This window comes from Pteropus medius, unplaced genomic scaffold (genome assembly GCF_902729225.1).
Source record: "Pteropus medius unplaced genomic scaffold, Ma_sr-lr_union100, whole genome shotgun sequence".
In the NCBI taxonomy this organism is placed as follows: Eukaryota; Metazoa; Chordata; class Mammalia; order Chiroptera; family Pteropodidae; genus Pteropus; species Pteropus medius.
Window position 1 is genome coordinate 7,906,327 of NW_024352784.1, and position 18,333 is coordinate 7,924,659.

The window sequence follows — 18,333 nt, forward strand, 5'->3', positions numbered from 1 at the left end:
AGGTGGCCACCCCCAGCCCTTGAGGAAAGCTAGGGATGGATCTCACACCTGTAATGCATTCATCTGCATTAGCTTATTCCAGCCTCATATCTTTCTGAGGTAATGGGTCAGGTCTATTTTCTAGATGAGGAAATCCGGGCTCAGAAAGAGAAGTGAGTTGCCCAAGGGTAAGAAGTGGCCAGGTAGCAGATCTGGGAATAGAATCCAGGCTGTCAGAGGCAGGTGTGAGCTCTGAGTCTCCAGGTAACAACAGGAACACCCTGACTTGTCTTTCGCACCTGGTCCTTGGACATAGAATCTAGAGTCCAGTCTTTTAGTTTCTACACACATAGAGTTTTATCAGAAGGATGTACTTATTCTTGGCAAGGCTATGTTTTCAATGAACTGACCACTCAAAACTTGAGAAAAAACTCTCCTAGATAGGCCTCATATCAACCCCACCTCTCCACCCACCTACATTGCCAGTTTTAGTTGAAGCCCTTAGCTTCTTCTGACTCAGTTATTACAGTAGGGCCTATCCTTCCTTCCTCTACCCTTATCTTTCCAAAATAAAATCAAACTGTGCCCTGCCACTGCTTAAAACCCTCCAATGGCTCCCCACTGCCCATCCAATAAAGTCCTTAACTTGGCCTCCAAGGTGATCCTCATAATCTGACCAAACTCTCCTGCATTAGCTCCAACACCCTTCGAATGGTTCAAATATAGAAAGTGTCTTTATCACATTGTCCTCTTTCAAGTCTGAAACTTCATTTGCGTTAAAATACCTTCTCTGCGTGTCTACTTCTCATTAACTCTGACTTGAAGATTCAGCTAAAACCTCACCTTTCCCAGAAAGCCTTCCCTAGTCCTCCTGGCGGGGAATAAGTTCCCACAAGTCCTGAGCTGCCTCAATCACTGCCAACATAGCTGTCTCCTTTTCTAAGCTATGACACCTCAAGTGTAAGGATAGCATCTTTAGCTTTAGCAATTAGACTGTGCCTAGCTCAAAGCAGGTACCCTATATGGTTTACTGAATGAAAAATAAAATTCACAAAATCATGCATTCAAAGACTATCAATGTTGCATGGAAAAGTAATGGTCATCCAGTAAAAAGCCCCATTCAGTGCTTGGACTTATTCTTAGTACATTCTTAGTACATCAAGCTCTGTTTGTACCCTTCCTATGAGAGGGAGCTCACAAGCTCCCACAGTAACCCCTACTTGTAGACGGCTGACAACTAACTGTATATTTTTATTAAATGAGAGAGGAAGAAGCCCATAGGAAGGAAATAGAAGAGAGTGTATTTAATCATATGAAGATTTATTCTTGCTCCCTGAACTAGGCTACAGAATATAAACCTTAAGACTTCAATGCAAAACAACGTCTATACACAGCAAACTACTTGCCTCTTGATGAACAGTGACACTGCTTGTTCAGAAGTTTATTCATTGAAGAAATGGAAAATGTTGGTCAAAAGCAAGAGCTGTGCTCGTGGTTGGCAGGGACACAGTTTTGGTGATGGCCAAGAAGAAACTTTCATGTTGAGTGATAGTGCTTGGAATCCCACAACCCTCACCTGCAACCCGATCTGCGTCCATCAATCATGTACATCTCACAAAACTTGGTTAGGTGCTGACCTCACCCAGTTTGGCTGTTCCTTTTACCCAATGACCCATAAGAGGGATGGCAAATACCTGGGATGTCATCAATATTCTCCATTCCTGTGACCATGACAAACATTACTAATCAATCACACAGACTCTTTTCCACTGAGTCTGAACATAGCCTCAGGATCTTTCTCAACTCGACTTTCTAGGCAGCAACAACTAATCCATCACAGAGAAGAAGAGATGAAGCATGTATGCCAACCTGGCCTTGAAGCCATGAAATTCTCTAAGTCAGTCTTCACAAGGGGGAAAGAGATCTGGCATGGTATGCCAAAGGAGGCTTATTATAGCTCAAGATACTTAAGAAGACTGTCTTGTTTGCAGGACTATCATCTCCCTGATTACTTGTTTTGATTCAAGAATAAATTCAAGAATCTTGAGAGCGAAGCAGCTTTATAGCTTATATCACCCAAACCCTCATCTATACTTAAATCTCTTCTCTATATACTGAACAAGCAGGGGCCCATGATCTATTACAATCATTCCTACCTCTCCGGACATCCCTTTGTTTGGCACTCTGTCTACCTCTGGCCAGTTAGTTCATTTCTACTTATTGGGCTTCTACTAAACAAATCCCCTTTGCTTACAGAATTATCTTAGAATTACTTAGAATTACTTAGAATTCAAGTCCTTCTCAAGCTGGCCTGACCTACCTTAAATCTTGAAATTATAGCATTTAAAGGTTGGAAAGGACAGAAGGTTAAGCCAAGCCTGTTGAATGCCTTTATTAACAGGCTGATTTACATAGAGGCAGCAGACTCTACACAGTGCTCGCGCATCTCTTCAGATTAATATCTTCCCTGAAAGCAGACCAAAAAGAAGGGTCCGAAGCAGGAAAACAAACTGTGATAGAAACACATCAAAAGAGCATGCAGTGTGAGGCATCCTGTGGTAGTAAGGCTATGGGCCAGGAGCAGTATCTGACATCGCAGAGGTGCTGTGGGGTCAGGTAGGAATGTCAGTCAGTGCTGCTCCGGTCTCTGCGTATCCTCAGCTAGCTCTAATTGCTTATGGTTAATCTTGTATCCTGGGATTTCTCTTCCTTGGGTCCCTGACCATGATTTAACTCTGGATCTTGGCTCCCGCAGTACCCTCAGACTGCCTTGTCAGACTCTCTCCTCTAAGCACACTTTCTTGGCTTGAGGTCAGCACAATCCAAACTTTGGCAGTTTCCCTCCAACCCCAGGGCACCCCACCTCCTTCCTGCTTCTCACTGTAACTACATCAGCAGGAGAGACCTGACTCCTATCCAGCCTCTCCAACCTATCATTTTCTTTGTAGTGACTCCAATTTATGACACTCATGTCACAGATCACCACCTCAAACACCAGTCTTAGTAAGTGCTTATGCCTAAGGCTGGGCATCCAACACCTGAAAGAGTAGATGCTAAGCTCTCTTCCTGACATATGTGCAGAGAGGAGGAGAAGGGGGCCCCAAGGAATGAACCCTAACAGTTTGGGGGTACAGGCCAGTTCAGAGCTCCAGGGCTGCTTGGCTCACCTTGACTGCCATGCCGGCAAGGTGGCTTCAGTGCCCATAGGTATCTTTGTCACTGCCCTCTGGGCCAATGGGGAGTCAGGGAATCTAAGGTGAGGGAGGTGCTCACGCTTACCCACAAAGTACGCCAACAGGATGACTAGTGTGGCTGAGATGACGATGGCGCTCAGGGCCGCGCACTTCCAGTTACAGTACTTGGAGGGCTTCTTGAGGTTGAAGGCTGGTCGGGCGAAGGTGCTGCGGGGCAGGGGCCGGGGTGGAGGTGAGTACACTGTGCTGGACGTCAGAGGGTACCCGGGTGATGTGGTGCAGAAGAGGGGCGAGGTGCCTCCGGGCTTGAAGAGGAAGTGCCTGTGGATGGAGAAAAGCCAGAGGGTGTCAGGGTCTGCCTGCTTACCAGGAACCCAGATCGACCAGGAGGACAGAGGCAGCAGTAGAAGAAGCATGCAGAGGAGCCTGGAGAGAGAGAGAGAGAATCACCACAGAGAAGACAGAGGGTCAGGAAAAAGAATCACGTACCAGACCACAAAACAGAGCATACGAAGACATGTTTCCACGGAACACAGATGGGACAGCCCTGCCCAAGGGGAAAACCACCCAAGCTGAGGCAGAAAGTGTTACCTACTCGATAGAAGTCTGAGTGTGGAGATTCTTTTCCTGGGAAGGGATGAGACCGGGAGGCTGTTTCTTGGGGGAATAAACTAGCTGTGTTCTAAAATTATTGCAGTACCTTGGAAAGTGTTGAAAATTTTGTTCTGTCCCCTGAAGATAACGGAAACTAAAATTTTTCTTCTCCCTCTAATACCTACTTTATCAGTACACTTTGATGGAGGACTGGAATACCATTCTTTTTAAAGAGGGTTTTCAGAGTGTGGGAACCAAAAAACCGCCACTTTGTTCTGCAGTGGTTGAGTCCCTTAGTGCCTATTACACAGCCAATGGCAACAAATGCCTTTGAAGCACTCTGCTCAGAAGCCATATTACTGCCTTCCAAGCCCCTGGTAAAAGCTTTGTGGGAGGACAGGCAGGCAACTGCATCCTGCAGCCTAGCTACAGTCTCAAGGGCAGCGTGGCATGGTCAAAGCTCATGGTTGTGGCCAAACTAGGTATCAGGAAATCCTCTACAGCTTGACTTTAACCATGGCCATGGGCAGATTTGTACACAGCCTGGGAAATGGAGTGTACTGGTTGCACTGCATCTCCCCAAGTCTTAGGGTAAAGGATAAATCTTGAGGATAAGTTCGCACTCTGCTGAGGTACAAGATGTCTCAGGCCACACAACACATATTCAAGGACAGAATACATACAATACGGGGCCTGCGCTGCATAAAAAGTGCTAAGTGAGATGGCTTTCAGAATGGCAGAGGCAGCCAATGAAATGCCAGGAGCTGCATATTAACAAGATTGCTGTTAATATGCTGGGGGACAGGGTATTCCAAGGATAAACTCTTGCAATCTGAACGTGGACTTGGGGATGGGCATGCAACATGGCATCATCACCTTCTCCTGGAAGATCCCAGGGAAAGGTCTCAGGGTCTTCATGCAAGTGTAGGAGCCTTGGGAAGAGCACACACGGAGAGGAGGAGCATGGGGATGTCACCTACCCGTCACTGTAAGCCCCATCATGGCGGGAGGCGCTGAGAATGTCCATCTCAATGAGGTTGTCCTGCAATGTCCCTAGGAATGGCTGCTTGCCTAGGTTTCTACGCACACATGGAGACATGAATGAAGCAATGAGTCATGCATCGATGAAGGGGGTAGTAGAGAAACACACAAAGTGGCTGTCTGGTGCAGCTGTGCATGAGGCCAGCAGGACAGTTTCCAGGCGATGGGTCTGTGTGCAAGCCACATGTGCAAGGGGTCTGCCTGGCACAGAGCATCCAGAGGAAGCATTCTCTATACAAACCTGAATGTCTGGCAATTGTGTGCATCAAATCACAGCTTTTACTGATGAAGACTAATTATGTCTCAGGCACTGAGCTACGTATGTTACTTCCTTTTATCTCATCTCCTCAAAATAGGCTATACAAGGAAGATAGTATTATCTCCATTCTAGATGAGGAAACTGAGAGGTGAAGAGGTAACAGGACTTGCCAAGCTTACAAGCTAGCAAGGTTCAAAGCAGGAATTTGAGCTCAGGTTTATCTGGTTACCTGTGCTTTCTCCTCTACTTGATATTGGCTAATTCTGCTTAAACTAATAGCTAGAGACACTCATTTTGCCAAAGAAAAAAGAAAGACAGGCATTTTGGGACATTTTCTTTTAAAGCAGTGGTTCTCAAACTTGAGACAGCACCAGAATCATCTGGAGAGCTGTGCTTTGCTGAGGCCCACCCCCAGAGATTCAGAGTCAGAGGTGGGTGTGGGGCCTGAGAATCTGCATTTTTGCAAGTTCTCAAGTTGATGCTAACGATATTTGGAGTGTCATGGTCCTTCAGCAGTTTGGGGACCTAGATAATTACTGACTGGCGAGGATGGCACCCCACTGAAGACAGAGAGGGGGTGTCTTATCCCCCCAAGTGCGCTGAGGGCAGTGCAGCATTTTGTGGCTTTACCTATTTCTAGCCCAGAATGAAGATAGACACACTAGCCCTTTTTGGTCTCAACCACACCTGCTAAGTGGCATCATTCACACTTGAGTGCCCTGGATCCTGTTTACTGATATTTTCAGGACTGCCGCCACCTCACTTGAAAATCCAGTAGTGAATCACTTCGAACGAGCTGGTAGTGGTTTCAGCCTGTTAGTGTGTGCATATAAGGGAAGGACTGGATACAGAATGCTAACTTTTGGGTCCAGCCTTGCTAGGGACCTTCCTTCTGACTTTGACCAGGTCTTGAGAACCAGGAAACCCAAATTCAGGTTCTTTTTCTGCAACCTTCTTGCTGTGTGACTTTCTTAAAAACTTTAACCTCTTCTAATTATATACTTCCTTCAACTGTAAGATGGGGATAAGAAAAATAAGCTTACAAAGTAGCTGTAGGGTCATCTGAGTAATGTTGGAAGAATTTTCAAGGGCTAAACAAACATTATAGAACTACTAATGCTAAATATAATAGCTGCTATCTACCCTATATCTACCATACACTATTCACTGTTCTAGAGCTCTGTAGCTATGATCTAACATAAATCATTGTCTTCACAACTCTGTAAATTCAGTACTATTGTCTTTGTTCTGTAGGCTCGCAAAGCAAAGTTCAGAGAAGTAACTTTTCTAAGGTCCTATCACAGAGTAAGCACGTGGCAGAGATGGAATGGAACCTCGGTTTGTCTGATCCTTGAGCTTAGGCCTCTCTGTTCATAATCCTGAGTCAATGCTCATCCTGTCGCTTTGCCTCCTGGCTGGCCTCAAAGGCCAAAATGAGGAAAGGCTGTAAGTACTTTCTCGAAGCACTATTGCATTAATATTCCCAGGGACAGTGAGAGTACAAGACAACACTGTTTTGAAGCTGGGGCCACTGAGTACTGCCATGGTGGTGGGGACCTTCCCTTCCAGAGAATCTTGAACTTGGCTGGGCCCAGCAGCCTGGGGAGCAGGCTATTCTGGTGGTGTTCAGGGGCCCTGGGGCCCCTCCCATAGTATCTGGGAGGAATTGACAGGTGTGTAAGTCCTTCAGAGTGGCCTCATTTCTGCCTCTAGGGAGGTGCAGTGAGATGCACACAGGACCTAGGGTCACACAGTTCTCAGCTTTATCCTTCATTGGCCCTCACGGCAAGTGAGTTGATCTCACATCTCTCCAAGCATTCATCAACTGAAATAATTACTCTCCTTATAGGTGCTAAAGCATAATTTGGATCATGCCATTTCTCTGCTCTTGATCCTCCCTCTAATGCCCTCACAGGAATAAAACCATCGTCCTTACCAAGGCCCATGAGATCTCGTGAGATTTGATACCCTACTCCTTCTCCAGCCTCATTTTGTGTGCTACATATACATCAGCCTCCTTGCTATTTCTCCAACAAGCCGAGCCTTTTCTGTTCTTTTCCTGAATCGTCTTCCCCCAAATATCTGCATGGATCATTCCCTCCATTCTCATCTTAACCATGATAGCCCCCACTCTACTTTTCCCCATCACCTCTTTGTACTGCTTTAATTTTCCCCACACAACCAGACACTCCCCTTCCCCACCCCCACTATACATATGTATCCGCTTATTATGATCTTTTCCTAATGCAGTTTAAGTTCCACGATGATAGGAATCTTACTTGTCTTATTCTCTGCCCATGTGCCCAGAGTCTAGAAGAGTGCCTGGTACCTGCTAGTAAGCACTCAGTAAATATTTGCTGAAAACAGTGAGTAATAGGATATATAAAGGGAAGTGTGCTTGCCATATTGCAGGCATGAAGTTGGTATTTAATTAAGGGTAGCACAGGTGGTGGTGTATTATTATTTCCTCCATTCTCTACATTTCAGGAGGGAATTTCAGTCTTTCTACGGTCCATATGGCCAAGCCTGAGCAGGCCCTAACTGCCCCTGCCCAGAGGGCTGAGGGATGAGCTCCTGCTGCTTTCCTGGGGCCTGAGTCTGGTTGCATGGCATTTCTCCAGAACACCTAGAGTCTGGGCTGCATCATGAGGCTAGGGCTATGCTCTCAGCGAGTTAAATCTATACCTTAAAATCCATCATAAATGAACAAATATATTCAGAAATAAAAAGACATAAAGGATAAAGATCAAAATGTTAACTGTGGGAATTTTCCAGTGTCTGGATCAAGTGATTTTTTACTTTTACTTTTATAATTAAAAAAAAAAATTATTTTAAAAAGAGAACAATTATTTTAAAAGTACAGATCTACTAGGACAAGAGAAGAGGCAGTGTCACAGAACAATGGGTCTCTAGAGTGATGGAATATAAGACTTCCTGAAAGACCTTCTACATTCATGCTACCTTGGGTATCAATCATTTAGATCACTCGGGAATTTGGGGGGACACAAGCTGAAAATGCTGCCTGTTCAGAATGCTACTACTGCCTCGAAATGACTTTATTCTGTACTTTTAAAACTTAGTTCTGGGTCAAATCATTAGGCCTTATTTGATAATGAAATCAAGGCCTAGAAGGCATGCATCCTGCTCCCATGCTCATAGCAAGTCAGCTGAAACTAAAATCTATGTGTCCCGACTCCCAGTTCAGGGCTCCCCCCTAAATTTCCAGTGTATCTCCTGCCCCCAACACTCTGGATTTCTAGTTCTTCTGGAAAACAAAAGTTAGGAGTGTTTCCTCACGGCTCTCCTAAGCTGTTGAGCCCTTCCTGCGTCACAGTCCTGCATGGTCTCCAGCTCACTGCTGCTGGAAGTCAGATATAGACACGGGATTAATTTGATCCTCACATTCATGGGTGTTGTTATCTCATTTTACAGATATGGAAACCGAGTCCCAGAGAAGTTAAGTCACTGCCCAAGATTATACGGCAACGAAAATGTAGAGATCTCTCCAACCTCGAGGCCCCGAGATGCCTCTCAGGAGAGACTAAGTACTTGGAGAGGGACCTGCAACCAAGTGCTGTGGCTGTGCTGCTCTTAAAGCTTTTCTTAGTACTGAGGGGACTGGCTCACTTTTAAGCCTGAGGGAAGGTCTTGGGATAGTCCCTGAATGGCCTGAAGCAGGATTCTAGTTCCACCACTTTTAACCAGGGCAGGCTGAGCTCGCCTCCAAAGGCAGAACAAGTAGCTTTTGGGAAGGAAGTGGCTGAGAAGCTGCAGTGGCCAGTTCTTCCCTACTGCCCTGTTCAATCGCCCATCTTCTCACAGTGAGCCTGTTGTCCTGGGCTGTGTTTCTACCTATGAAGCCTTGGGACAGCCACCTAGTAGAGCAGGACAGGTAGGCACTGCAGCCCACATTCTGTACCTGAGACCCCCAAGGTGTGCAGGGTGTCAGAGACTTGGCCAAGACCACACAGAGGGTTAGTTATGAAACTGGCATTTGAAGAAATGAATGAACAAAGAAACAGAAAAATTAACCAGGTCTTCCAGGCCACAGTAGTCCTTTTAAAATGCCAATCCCATGATGTCACTCCCCTATTTAAAAAATATTGGTGACCACTCACTCCCACTTCTACCACTCTTAGGCCCCATGTCCACAGGAAAAGTACAACCTTTTTCATGTAACTCAAGGCCCTCCATCATTGAACTCCATTTACTTTCATCTCCATGAGGCCCTCTGTGTTCCCACTTCACCCAACTCTTAGCCATATCTCCAAAATACTAAGCTCTCTCTTGGCTTGGTGCCTTTGCACAACTGTGCCTCATCTCAGAATTCCTCTCTCTCCTGTAAATTCTTATGAATGCATGGCTAAGAAGCTACCTTTAATCATCAGGAAGGTGGCATTGGATACTGGTTAGATGCATGGGCTCTAGAGCCAGCCAGCCTGGGTCTAGATCCTGGCCTTGCCACTTATTGGCTGCGGTTCTTTAGGCAAGTTACTTAACTTTGCCATGCTTTAGATTCTCCATCTCTAAAGTGGGGATGGTAATAAGACTTTCTACCTATGCACAAAAGAGTTAAGACAGCAGTCCTGACTCCTACCCTTTGAAAGGCCTGCTTATAGCTTATAAGGTTGGCCCTTGGCTAGTGTCTGGAAACTTAGGTTTCAGGAGGATTTCTGCCATTAACTGGAAAGAATGGCTGACTCACCATGCCTAAACTATTTGTACAAACAATATTTTTTAGGCTGAATACCTGCTTTCCTTCTGGGAGTCTGTAATTTGGGTACTTGCCAGGCAGAAGGTCCTATGTGACCAACCTCAAGTGAAAATCCCAGGCACTCAGTCTCTAATGAGCTTCCCCGGTTGGAAGCTCATTAGGGCACCCAGAAGTGTTTGTAATGATTGTACCTGATGCTCCTAAGCAGAGGGAGTCACACCCTCCTTTCTGCTCCAAGAACTCCCCCAATTAGAGCATTACCCAGACTGTCCCGTCTTCATTCATGCATTTATAGGTCTGCCTCCTTCGCTGGACTGTAAGCTTCTTATATGGCCTATATGTCTTATACATGTCTGTGACTAAATCAACAAATGACAAGGATGACTGTCCATCCAACTCTCTGGGAACCACACTAGGGCTGGACTGGAGGTCACCAGGATGGCCTCCCATCCTTGAGGGTGGGCACGGCTGTTCCCCAAATTGAGTATGATCCTAAAACGGGCCCCAGGCTCCCAAACCAGGCCTGAGATAAGATGAGCTAGAGCCGAGGTATGGCAGCTTTCTGCTCTGGCTTCCCCTTCAGCAGACAGGAGTTTGATGGGTTATTAATCAGATAGTCCCTGGAAAATCAATTAAGTGTCTGATGCTGCAGAGTGTGAAGGAAGTGAGTCAGGGTTTAGGAGATCCTGAACAAACACATGGTTTCCACCAGAATGGACCAAAGCTGCACCTGCAGGGCTTAAAGAAACATCTGACCCCAGTTTTAGGGAGCACCGGGAGGCCTAGTCTCCTCCCTTGGGGACCCAGTTACCCTTGGGGAGTACCACAGTCACAGAAGGAATGGAGAAGGGAGTGGGCTAACCAAGTCCTCTCTCCCCCTCATCCCTCTGCTAGCCTTTCTTTTCCTGCCAGCATGAAATCTAAATCCCTTCTGGTCATTGTACCAGCTGTTATGGTATTTACTCAGCTATTTATTTTAGTCCCTCAACTATACTCAGTTTGACAATTAGGGAAGGGCCTGTGACGGTTTCTCTGGCATCAGGAGGCTCCCTAAACGGGTAGGGCTTGGCAAAGCTATTTAGGACAACTATCTCAAACAGGCCCTGCTCTCTTGGGCGTCTCAGTCTCTGTTCATACTGTGCCTCTCCAGCCCTCCCTACCCACCCCTCCGCCCCTGCCCCACCATCTCTATCTGGGACTACTGCTTGCTTTTCAGCTCTCATTCCTTCGTTCCATCATTTATTTATTTCATCTGTGTATTAATATTTATCAAACACCCACTAGGATGCTATTGTGTACTGGGGATCCTAAGGTAATTAAAACATTCCCTGTGCATACCTCTATTATAGCACCTATACTACTGCAAGTCTGTTCTCTAAAATGTCTTACCAAAAAATAAATAAATGAATGAATGAATGAATGAATAAATAAATAAAATGTCTTACCTGCTAGGCACACAGCAGGCATTCAGTGAATATTTACTGAACAATAAAGCACTACATGATAAATAGTTGAGTATGACTGTGTCCTAAGATATTTTATACATTATTTTATGTAACTGCTACATAAGCTTTATGAGGCACTTATGGTGGACTGGATTAAAAGTGGTTCCAAATTCTTGGACACTTGTCTCTTTGAGAAGTGAAGTCTGTCATTTCTCCCGTTGAAGCTAGCTGGTCTATGACTGCTTTGACCAACAGAATATGGCAGAAGTGACACTGTGCCAATTTCAGGCTGAGGATCAATGGCTTCTGTCTCTGCCATAGAATACCAAACCACTGAGCATGACGTACAACTTCCTGCTGGGAAGACCACGTGGAGAGGCCCTGAGACCTCATTAGAGGGAGAGCCCAGCTTTCCAGCCATTTCTATTGAGCCTAGCTTTCCAGGCATTTCCCCAAAGTATCAGGCATGTGGGTAAAACCATCTTGGATCAGACAACGGCTAAATACCACTGCTTGACCTCAGCTGATACCACCTGGAGCAGAGGAGTAGCCCAGCTGAGTGCTTCTTGAACTCCTGTCTCACACTGTGAAGTATAATCAACTGCAGTTTTTTAAGCCACTAAGTTTTGGAGTAGGTTTTTTTTTTTTTTTAAATGTAGGTATAAATAAGCAGAACAGGAAGTTATTGATATTTTCTTCATTTCAGAGATGAAGAAATTTCAGGTCTAGGTTTACAGCTAGTGAGCACTGGAGTGGGAGTTTGAGCACAGGATATGTCTGACCCTAAAACCTGAGCTTCAAACAACTTGCTACAGTGAACGAATCATCACTTATATCTTCAGAACATCAGGGCCAAACTTACTTCTCCAAATTAGAGAAGAGGTACAACCTACTACTTTGTCTCAACTCTTCTGGTGAGTACAGGCTTGATAAATACTTTTGAATGATTTTTTTTTTTCTTCACAGCATTGATATGGGAAGCAGACAGGTATGAGGAAAAGGGGGAAATAGTTTTTATAGTATGTCCTTAATGCCAGGCACTGTGCTGTGTGCTTCTCACATGATATTTCATTTCCTTCCTCTCAACCCGAGAGGCATGCATTCTTGTCCCCATTTTCAAATGGAGAAATCAAGGTTCAGGGATGTTAGGGAACTTGTCCAGCTAGTAACTGTCAAACTCAAGATAGGAATCCAAGTCCATCTGACTCTAAAGCCCATAATCTTCCCACCTCACTGGTTAAAATTAAACTGGTTAAAATTACTTGTGATTCTATCTGCCAAACTTGGCACTGATCCCTCTCAAACTGCACCTTGTTGCTTTTTTTCCATCAACCAGTGAAGTTTAGTATTAAGATCCAGAATTCTGATTGTGTTATCCACTATATTAGGCACCCCTCCCAGTTTTAGGCCATCTTTAGAGGCACAGAACTCTAGGGTTGCAGAGGAAGTCTATTTCAAACATTTCATCTGGGTCTCAAGAATAAGTAGGACTTTGCCAGACTAAGAAGTGAGGAGGAAGGCAACTCTGGCAGAGAGCTGTGCAAGAGCAGGTATGAAGAGGATGAGGATTTGGGGGAAGGATGATAAATACACATATATGCACACTTACATACATACGTGGAATGTCTTATAAGTAATTATGTTATGTATATGTATGGATATGTACATAAGATAGGATGTATGAATACATGTCATCACATTAACAATGGTTACCATTTGGTGGTAGATATGAGTGATTTTTTGCTTATTTCCACTTCCTAACTGTTCCACAAAACATTTATTATTTGATTAATAAAGTATAAGGAAAAAGAAATCAAGTTCCATGTGGTTTGAGCAATGGGTGTGGGAGGATATAGGGTCAGATAAGGACTGGATGATGAGGCAAGAGAGGTTAGCTGGGACCACTTCGCATCTCGAACTAACCAACAGGAAAATGTCCCCGTGCTTGTCCCCTATCTTCTGTTCTCTCAAAAAGCCTGGAGAATCACCTACTTTGATCCTAAGTGAGAAAAATGAACATCCAAGCAAAGGGAGCGGCTACAACGTTCCATGCAGAGAATCAGAACCATTGATTATTTGCTAGATTCTTTCAGCTATGCACAGTCATTAAATAAGCACATTGGAAATAATGGAGATCTGATTAAGATACTTTGGGTGGGATGACATATCATTATCTGACTTAGTCACTGATGACAGCAAAGGAGGTAAATAGGAAAAGTCACACATGATTTTTAAAGGATATCAACAAAAATAATATTAAGAGACTAGGGGTAGGGCAAGTTGGGCTGTATCTATGAGAAATGTGCTTTTGGAAAAATGATTCTACAGGAGTAAACTGATGGAAAAAGATGTTTTCTCTCACTGGATCCCACAGGCTCCATGTGCAAATATCATAGTCATGTGCCAGGCAGAGTCAGACGGGTATACTTTCCATGTATAAATTTCACTTCCTTAAATGTGGTATGGTTTTTGTCCTCCCTAGAGAAAAGGAGCAGGAGTTTGAGATATGTCTATGTTTCCCACTACTCTGAGAAATAGGGTAGAAGATGAAGAGGTTCCAACTGTGCCAGGCTAGGATACTTCATCTTCAGTTCAGAGAAAGCAAAGAAAGAACAAGTCCCCCAAAGTCAACAATGCTTATCTCAGAGGGGTAGGCGTATGGGTAAATCTAATTTTCATCTTTACATCTCTCTGCATTTTCTACAGTGAGTTTTACAACCATAAAAAAAATTCCGTTTTGGAAAAATAGTGGTTAATCAGAGGGAAGAAGACAGCTGCAGAACTGAAACTGACTGAAGACCCTGAACTGAAGGAAGTATTCCACAAGGTTGCAAGAAGAAAGAGATGGAGGGGTCCAGGCTAGGAGAGACCTGGAGAAGGTGGTGTGGTGTAGGGAAATAGCACTGCGCACTGAGTCAGGCAACCCAGGTTCAGATCTTAGCTGTATATTGTCTGCTTCCTGCTTCAGTGACCTGAGCTAGTCACTGACCCTCTCTGATTCTCAGCTTATAACTCCCAAATGGGATCATGGTAATAATGCCCGCTTCATTAAGTTGTGAGAGATACATCTTATCACAAGTAGGAAAGCCCCTGTAACCAAAAGCTTCTGTACCAATGTTAGGGATCATTAGGGCTTTGAGTATAAGGGGGATAGGCCAGCAGAGGGGAGCGGCGAGGAGAGGAGTAGGGAAAAGAGCATTCACTGAGCACCCACCACAGGCCGGGCAGGCCCCACGCCAGGCATAGAGTGACCGAATCACAGTAGAGAAAGTGGAAGGTGTGGGTCCAAATCACTGACTGAGAGTCTGCTCTCTGCCACATCCCTACAGCAGCCACCTTCGCACACATCGGCGCTCATACACTTTTACGACAGCGCTCTCCAGCCAGTGGCACTCCGTTGTGTAGCAAGGAGAGCAAGGCACAGAGAGGTTCAGCAACTTGATCAAGGCCATACCTTTGGTACGTGGCGGGCTAGCCCTGGACCTGGGGGCTGTTCGATGGAAAGCCAATGTTCTTTCTGCCCTACTTCCATCCCATGGTCCTTCTCTCTGGCAGCCAGGGAGCCACATCCCTAAGCTGAGTACCTGATCCCAGCTTCCTAGGCCAGGGTAGGTGGTGGACACACAGAAAGGCCGCACCAGAGCCGTGAGGTGGCCACCCCTCCAGCCACTGGGCCGCCCCCCGGCCGCCCCTCGTGGCCTAGTCCCCGCCCGCCCGCCAGCCCCGCACCTGGTCTCCAGAGGGATGTTGCTGTTGAGCAGCCAGTTGTCCTGGGCGTGGGCGGGCTCCTGCACGCCGCCGGCAGGGGGCTCTCCAGAGAGCGAGTGGTCCGTGGGGGCTGGGCTGGGGTTGCTCCTGGGAGTGAAGTTGCCCCGGTTCAGGGAGTTAATGGAGGCCGCGTGGTGCTGGTTGGGGGTGTGGGCGTGCGAGAGTGGCGGCGGTGGTGTCCGGAGCCGCGAGTGGTTCTGCAGGCCGCCGGGGTGATCTAGGGCACAAACACGCACGGTCAGCGGACAGCACCTGGCACTGCCGGGGCTTGAGGCCCGAACTAGGGCCAAACGAGAGGAGATAGATGGTCCACTGGCACTGGCAAATCATACATATTAGTAATGCATTCAGTTGATATTGACTCAACAAGTAATTATTGGGCATCTGCTGTTCTAGATGCTGGGGATACGTCAAGGAACAAAACAGACAAAAAGCCATCCCCATCGAGCTTAAATTCTGGTAAGAGACAATAAACAAGATTTTAAAAATGACTAGACTCCGATGGCACCAACTTCACATTGTTTCTTCACACTCTATATGATACTTTTGGGGTGGTGGTTTTCCAAGCGTGGTCTGGGACCAACAGCTTCAACTTTACCTGAGAATTTGTCAAAATGAAAATTTCTCAGGGCCCTGCCCACTCTTGGGTGGGGCCCAGCAATTTGATTTCACAAAATCTTCAGGTGATTTTGATGGACGCTAAAATCTGAAAACCACTAATCATATGTAACAGTACATAGCAAATAAACAAACAAGGTAAGTAAAATATATAGTTAACTGAGATGGTGATAGATCTGAGAACACATAAAGCCAGAAAGGGGCCTAAGACCTGTGTATGTGGGGGCAATGGTGAAATTTTATGGAGAGTGGTGAAATTTTCGGCTAGGTGGCCTATGATGGACTCAGGGAGAGGTAAATTTTGGGTAAAGGGAGTGAGGGTGACGAAAAGCCACCCAGGGGTTATTAAGAAACACCATTAACATTTATTGAGTGCTTACTATGTGTCAGGCACTATTAGGAGTCCTCTACATGTTAAAATTCAGCTAATCTTCACAACCCACTATAGAGCAGATACTGTTTTTATCCCTATTTTACAGATGAGGGAATTAAGATAAATGTTTTATTTATTCCCTTCAAAGTAATAGATATTATCACCAAACTTATAGATGACAAACTTAGACTAAGAGCAGGTAAGTAAAGTGCTCAAGAAATCAAGTAAAGCTCTAGTGATGCCACAAATGGGGCAAGTCCTAGAGGTAAATCTTAACTACCATCCAACTAAGCTATATTCACAGAAAGCCCAGTCTTTGGAAGCTGAGGATATTATGGGGGTGAAGAAGTCAAGAAACTGATTTTATTCTAGATTCTGCCACTCATTAACCACATGACCATTGCTATGGACTGCATGTTTATGTCCCTCCAATATTCAGATGTAGAAGTCCTAACCCCCAATGTGATAGTATTTGGCAGTGGGGTCTTTGGGCAGTAATTAGGTTTAGATGAGGACGTGAGGGTGGAGTCCTCATGTTGGGAATAGTGCTCTCTTAAGAGGATACCAGAGAGGTAGCTCTCTTCCCACCATGTGAGAATACAGTAAGAAGGTGACTGACAGTCTGAACAGGAAGAGGGCCCCACCGGATTTCGAATCTATTATCACCTTGATCTTGGACTTCCCAGCCTCCAGAACTTGTGAAAGATAATAGTCTGTCGTTTAAGCCACCCAGTCTAAGGCACTATGTCAGAGCAGCCCATGCTAAGAGAGAAATTGGTACCGAGAAGTGGGTGATACTGTAACAAATACCTAAAAATGTGGAAGTGGTTTTGGAACTGGCTAATGGGTAGAGTCTGGAAGAGTTCTGAGGTACAGGCTAGAAAAAGTCTAAATTGCCATGAAGGGACTGTTAAGATGATTCTGGTGAGAGCTCATAAACAAAAGAAGAGCACTGTAGAGAAAGCATCCATCTTCTTGGAGAATACATAAATAATTATGTACAAAATGTTGGTAGAAATATGGACATTAAAGGCCATTCTGTTGAGGTCTTAGAAAGAAATGGGGATTACGTTAATGGACAGTGGAGAAAAGGTGATCCTTGTTATAAAGTGGCAAAGAACTTGGCTGAATTGTATTTACGTTCTAGTGTTTTGTGGAAGGTGGAAATTGTGAGCAATGAAATTGGATATTTCTCTGAGGAGATTTCTAAGCCAAGTGTTAAAGGAGTGGCTTGGTTCCTCCTGGCTGCTTATAGTAAAATATGAGAAGTGACAAATGATTGAAGAAAGAATTGATAAGCAAAAAGAAACCATAACTTAAAGATTTGAAAAATTCTAAGCCTGTTCATATTGCAAAAAATGAGAAAGCACGTATGGAAGAGAACACCAAGGACGTGGCTGACCGACCACTTGATAAAGAGATTCATATGGGTATCAACCATGGACCTAATCAGCCATCCCAGAAGAAACACTGTTAGTCTGAACTGAAGGGCACAAAGACGGAATGAAGGACAGCTGTTGGATTTCTTAGACTCTACAGGACAGGATGACAAAGCTATTAGACTGCAAATTTACACTGTTCTTTAAGAAAAGGAAAGACTAGCCTGAAGGTGATTGAGAGATCATCAGGGCCACTGCCTTGGTTTCAATAGGCCTGAGACTAAGACAACTTGTGCCACTTAACCTCTTTGAGCCTCAGTTTTCTCATCTGTAAAATGGGGAAAGAATTCGTTAAGGAACTCACAGAGCTATAGTGATAGCAAATGAGGCAGTCAATGGGAAGGATATATTTCTGAAGTTTACAGTTTACCAAGTATTCCACTTTATTAGTTCCCCCTGAGAATCCTATATTTCATAGAGGAGACTGAGAGTCGGCGAGTACAGGGTCCAGACCAAGGCAGCTGTGATGTTCCAAAGGCTGTGCTCTTCCCTGGCCCAGGAGGCCACTTTCTGGAAACCATCAAGCTCAGTTAAATGTGAGGCACCATCACTGTTAGGGCTATTTTTAGTGTAAGATGCATCACTCTCTGCTTTTTAGGTAACTCAATCTTTTATGCCAGTGAGTTACAAAGCAAATCTGGTGGGAGTGGTGCGGGGGGAGGCTAAGAGTAGAAATAAAAGAACCAGAAACCTATCAGAGCAATAACCTCCTTCTTAGAAACTGCTACCTTCAGGATAAGGCCCACGCAGAATCTACAAAGCCCTTCAGAATTTGATCCACATCTGACTTTCAAGCTTCATCTCTTATCAGCTCCCTCCTTGTACCCTCCACTTTGGCCACACTTTACCCTAGAGGAGAAAGATCCGAGGCAGCTCCATGGCTGAAATCTCAACTCCAATGAGGACGGT

The 18,333-nt window shown here is 45.1% G+C and overlaps 1 protein-coding gene across 7 annotated transcripts in view; it reads right to left on the reverse strand.

Moving 5' to 3' along the window:
- TENM4 (teneurin transmembrane protein 4) overlaps positions 1–18,333 on the reverse strand; it is a 685,723-nt gene that overhangs the window by 196,357 nt on the left and 471,033 nt on the right. For all 7 annotated transcript variants that reach the window (XM_039848155.1, XM_039848159.1, XM_039848158.1 and 4 more), the window contains 3 exons: positions 14,956–15,211; positions 4,748–4,846; positions 3,259–3,494 (listed from right to left, as the gene is read on the reverse strand). In XM_039848155.1, the coding sequence (XP_039704089.1) occupies positions 3,259–3,494; positions 4,748–4,846; positions 14,956–15,211 (591 nt within the window). The remainder of the gene's footprint in view (positions 1–3,258; positions 3,495–4,747; positions 4,847–14,955; positions 15,212–18,333) is intronic.